Raw genomic sequence first — 4,475 nt, forward strand, 5'->3', positions numbered from 1 at the left:
TTCTACAAAGGCGCTACTACTATACCTAGCACGTCGGGAACGGTGTGGCAATTATAGTAGTAGCGCGTTCTGCCCCTGCCGCGCTACTGCTAAGCGTGTAATAGTAGCGCCGTTTTACCAGACGCGCTACTGCTAAGTAGCAGTAGCGCCTCATTTTAACAAACGTTACTGGTAAAATTCTGTGTATAAGGTTTTCCCTAATAGTACATGTTTATGAAACACATGGACCCAGTACTTATCAAACAAAAGCCCGCAAGCTGCCCCAAATATGACGACTCTTTCATGGTCCAGTTGGTATAACTGCCCGCAGCCTGCAGAGCCTTGTCGACATATGGCGCAAGAAGAGATTAAAGCCCTGTTTAGTTCATAAGTCCTAAGACTTTTTTTAGTCCCAACTTATAAGTTATAAGTTCCTAAAAAGTCCCTACCTGTTTGGTTCCTGAGACTTAATATGGACTAAAAGACCATATTATAACTATAAGTCCCTATAAGACTCTCTTTAAGAGTCTTATTTTATAAGTCCAAATGCCTAATTTAAGTCCTTATAAGTCTCTTCTGTTTGGTTTAGATGGAACTTAAAAAAACTCTTTTAAATCCCTGTAACCAAACACCCTCTAAATCTACTCTGTTCTTCCTCTGTTCCATCCATCCGGCCGGCCAATTTTCTACGAACCCTAATAAACTAATCAACGAGTTGATTGACCCCTTCGTTTATCACCTCGCAACAACCAACATCGCACGTCCACAAGCAGATTAAAAATGGCTTCGTTTACCACCTCGCTAATCACACTCCTCTCCCTCTCGTCTCGGCTCCCCCATATAATCCCAACCCCGTCCTTCTCATCTCATCAGAATCTAGAGTCCAGACGCGAGAACTCACACCGACGGACATGGGGAACTGCCAGGCGGCGGACGCGGCGGCCGTGGTGATCCAGCACCCGGGCGACGGCAAGGTGGAGCGCCTCCACTGGCCGGCCACCGCGGCGGACGTCATGCGCAGGAACCCCGGCCACTACGTCGCCCTCGTCGTCCTCCATCACGTCTCTGGCGGCGGCGTTGACCCCGACCCCGCCGTCGCCGGAGAAGGAGCAGGTGCCAGGATAACCAAGGTGAAGCTCCTCAAGCCCCGGGACACGCTCCACCTCGGCCAGGTCTACCGCCTCATCACCTCCCAAGGTCCGCCAGTGCCTGAGATTCCGAATCCGCCATTGGAATGGATCCCTTTCGCTTCTTGTTCGGTCCCCTCTCTTACACGCAGAGATTAACCAATCGATCAATGTGTGCGTGTGCAGAGGTGACCAAGGCCGTGCAGACGAGGAGGCAGGAGAGGACGCGCGGCTTCGACGAGGCGACCGAGCAGGAGCGGCCGCGGCTGCACCGGCGGCGGCAACCGCCGAGGCCGAGGAGCGACAACGCAGCCACGGAAACCAACGGAGAACAGAGGCAGCCCGCCGATCATCAGGAACGGAAGCGGCTGGAGAAGGACCGGCACCACCGGAGCATCGCGGCCGCCCGCGGCAGAGGCCGCCACTGGCGGCCGGCGCTGCAGAGCATCATAGAGTCGTCGTCGTCGTCGGGCGGACACGCCGACTGCGAGGATATACTATCTAAATGAACCAGAAATGGTAGGAGGAGCTAGGATTGTGTACATTTCGCGAGAGGAGCAGCAAGGCGTCGTCGCCAGAGAGTTGCCCTTTCGTTGCAGCCATGGAACAGTGATCTGAACGTGCGTGAAAATCTGAAAATACATCCGCCGGCCTCTCCTGCTTTCTGAATCTGGTCTGGTGATGCAGCACCATGCATTACTCGTGCCGCCGCCGAATCGCCAAGTGTGCTGGCTAGTTGCTGTTGAGACGAGATCCAACGGTTTATACACGTCGCGCACCATCCGGCACGCGCTATTCGTGGTCACGCGAGGCCGGATGTATGCTCATTGTGTTACCTTGCTGCTAGATTACGAGTTCTCAGTTTCAAAAATGTACGTGTGCTCATAGATTAGTACTCCACATTGATGCAGAAATGTCATTACATTGATGCAGGACCAGGTTCGATACTGAACCCCGCGGTACACCAACCTAAGTTTCATTTTTCAGTTCAGACGATTTTCAAAAGTGGTAGGCACGTTCCTCTCTAAGATGAATGGTCAGAGAGACCGCCTCAGAATTCGCTTTCCCCAGCAAATTTATTCCAGAAATTGTACTTATGAAACTTGTACTGGAGTACTACTACTAGCTCCATAATGTTGAATAGTACTACTCCTAGCGATCAAGTCTCCATTCAACAACTGCGAGCTGATGGGCACGCCGCTAGCGATTTGATTATTCGTTCCATTTCTTTTGGGAAGACGCAACCCCATGCTTTGACTACCTGCTCCGTTTTTTAAGCAGGGGTATATGATGATGAGTACGTTGACATGAGCTGAACCGGATGGGTCACCTTGACAGAGACGCTACAAAATTTGAAACATGGCGCCGTTTCATCCTTCATTTGGGCAAATGCAAAATTCAACGCTTATGCCCACCAAATTCTGCTGTCTAACCAGTAAAACTCTCATGCCTTCCTCTTTCATCCATGTACGTGACAAAAAGAAAAAAGTGCACATTCCTATTTGAATTGATGGTATGCATTGTGCGTATATCACATGTTTGCTAATAAAAATAATATGTATAAACAGATCATTTGCAAAGTGGGTGTTAGGACGAAAGACAAGAGGATGCATAACATTACATATTGATAAGACATATAATTGCTCGTGTTGCAAAGGGATATAAATTTTCTAGTACGGTAGCCCCTCATTTATCTGTCCATATTAATATGATAGTATAAAAAATGATTTTATTTGCTATATACTTATATTTGGTAAGCAACTTATTGCCTTATCAACAGAACATAATATTATTTGGTAAGTCAATAAGGGGAGAATTGACGATAACCCCCCCCCCCCTGTTGGTCTGCCTCTCGATCATAAGCCCCTACACACTGTGCTGCACTATTTCGGCCCTGTCACAAAAGGGGCTTAAGATCAAAGGCAGACCAACCGGGGGGGGGGGGGGTTATCATCAAATGCCCCGTCAATAAGAGGTGGGACAGTTGAGTCAGTTTTCGGTACAAATCGATGCAAAAAATTATCATAGATGGAAGGAAAAAAACAAAACAGGAAGAGGACTGATGCCCCCTCCCCAGCAGCACCACCACCATCACATGTTTGTGGCGGTGGTGTGTACAATGATGAACCCCTTATTAGCTTGCTTCATGATAAGAAGTACTACTCCAATCATGGTTGAGACAGAGGGAGTGGGGCCCACCTCCCATATTAATGGTGTTCAACATGTCTAATTACACAAAGATAATAAACGTTAGTTGTGAATCCTACGAAGCCACAAATGTCGGGTTCGTATGCCTCTGATTCGATCTTCTCTATCGGAGTAGCCACATTTCTACCCCTTTGCAGACAATGCACAAGATATCGGATCCACTCTCCCAGCTCTCATCTCATGTCCTCGAATGTGACAGTAAACTAAAGATAGTAAATAAGGCAATTCTCAACCTCTTACCAGTTTGGTTGGATTTTGGCCAATGTAGAGAAGGAGCCAAGGGGAGGGTGGGCATTCCCCCCCCCCCCCCTGTTGGTGTGCCTCTCAATCATAAGCCCCCTACACACTGTGTTGCACTGTTTCGGCCCTCTCACAAAAGGGGCTTAAGATCAAAGGCAGGCCAACCGGGGGGGGGGGGGGTTATCATCAAATGCCCCATCAATAAGAGGTGGGACAGTTGAATCCGTTTTCGGTACAAATCGATGCAAAAAATATCATAGATGGATGGAAAAAAATCAAAACAGAAAGAGGACTGATGCCCCCTCCCCCAGCACCACCACCACCTTCACATGTTTGTGGCGGTGGTGTGTACAACGATGGACCCCTTATTAGCTTGCTTCATGATAAGAAGTACTACTCCAATCACGGCTGAGAGAGAGGAAGTGGGGCCCACCCCCCACGCGTGGCACTGTTATCACCCACCTCCCATATTCATGGTGTTTGACATGTCTAATTACACAAAGATAATAAATGTTAGTTGTGAATCCTACGAGGCCACAAATGTCGGGTTCGTATGCCTCTGATTCGATCTTCTCTGTCGGAGTAGCCATGTTTCTACCCCTTTGCAGACAATGCACAAGATATCAGGTCCACTCTCCCAGCTCTCATCTCATGTCCTCGAATGTGACAGTAAACTACAGATAGTAAATAAGGCAATTCTCGACCTCTTAGCAGCTTGGTTTGATTCTGGCTAATGTAGAGAAGGAGCCAGGGTGAGGGGGGCAAGGGGGGGGGGGCATTGCCCCCCTCCCCCTCCCCCAACATGTTTGATAAAATTATTCATATACCCTACAAATTTACATACTCCCTCCGTCCGAAAAAGCTTGTCCAGGTTGGGACAAGCTTTTTCGGGTGGAGGGAGTATAAAATAGAAAAAAAACT

The 4,475-nt window shown here is 48.5% G+C and overlaps 1 protein-coding gene across 1 annotated transcript; it reads left to right on the top strand.

Annotated features, from left to right (window-relative positions):
* The first annotated feature begins 872 nt into the window (after positions 1-872).
* Positions 873-2,094, top strand: LOC123043513 (uncharacterized). Its single transcript, XM_044465983.1, has 2 exons — positions 873-1,176; positions 1,293-2,094. Exons 1-2 carry the CDS (start codon positions 891-893, stop codon positions 1,613-1,615), a joined length of 609 nt encoding a protein of 202 aa, XP_044321918.1. The 5' UTR covers positions 873-890; the 3' UTR covers positions 1,616-2,094.
* The last annotated feature ends 2,381 nt before the right edge of the window (positions 2,095-4,475 follow it).

This window comes from Triticum aestivum, chromosome 2B (genome assembly GCF_018294505.1).
Source record: "Triticum aestivum cultivar Chinese Spring chromosome 2B, IWGSC CS RefSeq v2.1, whole genome shotgun sequence".
Lineage (NCBI taxonomy): Eukaryota > Viridiplantae > Streptophyta > Magnoliopsida > Poales > Poaceae > Triticum > Triticum aestivum.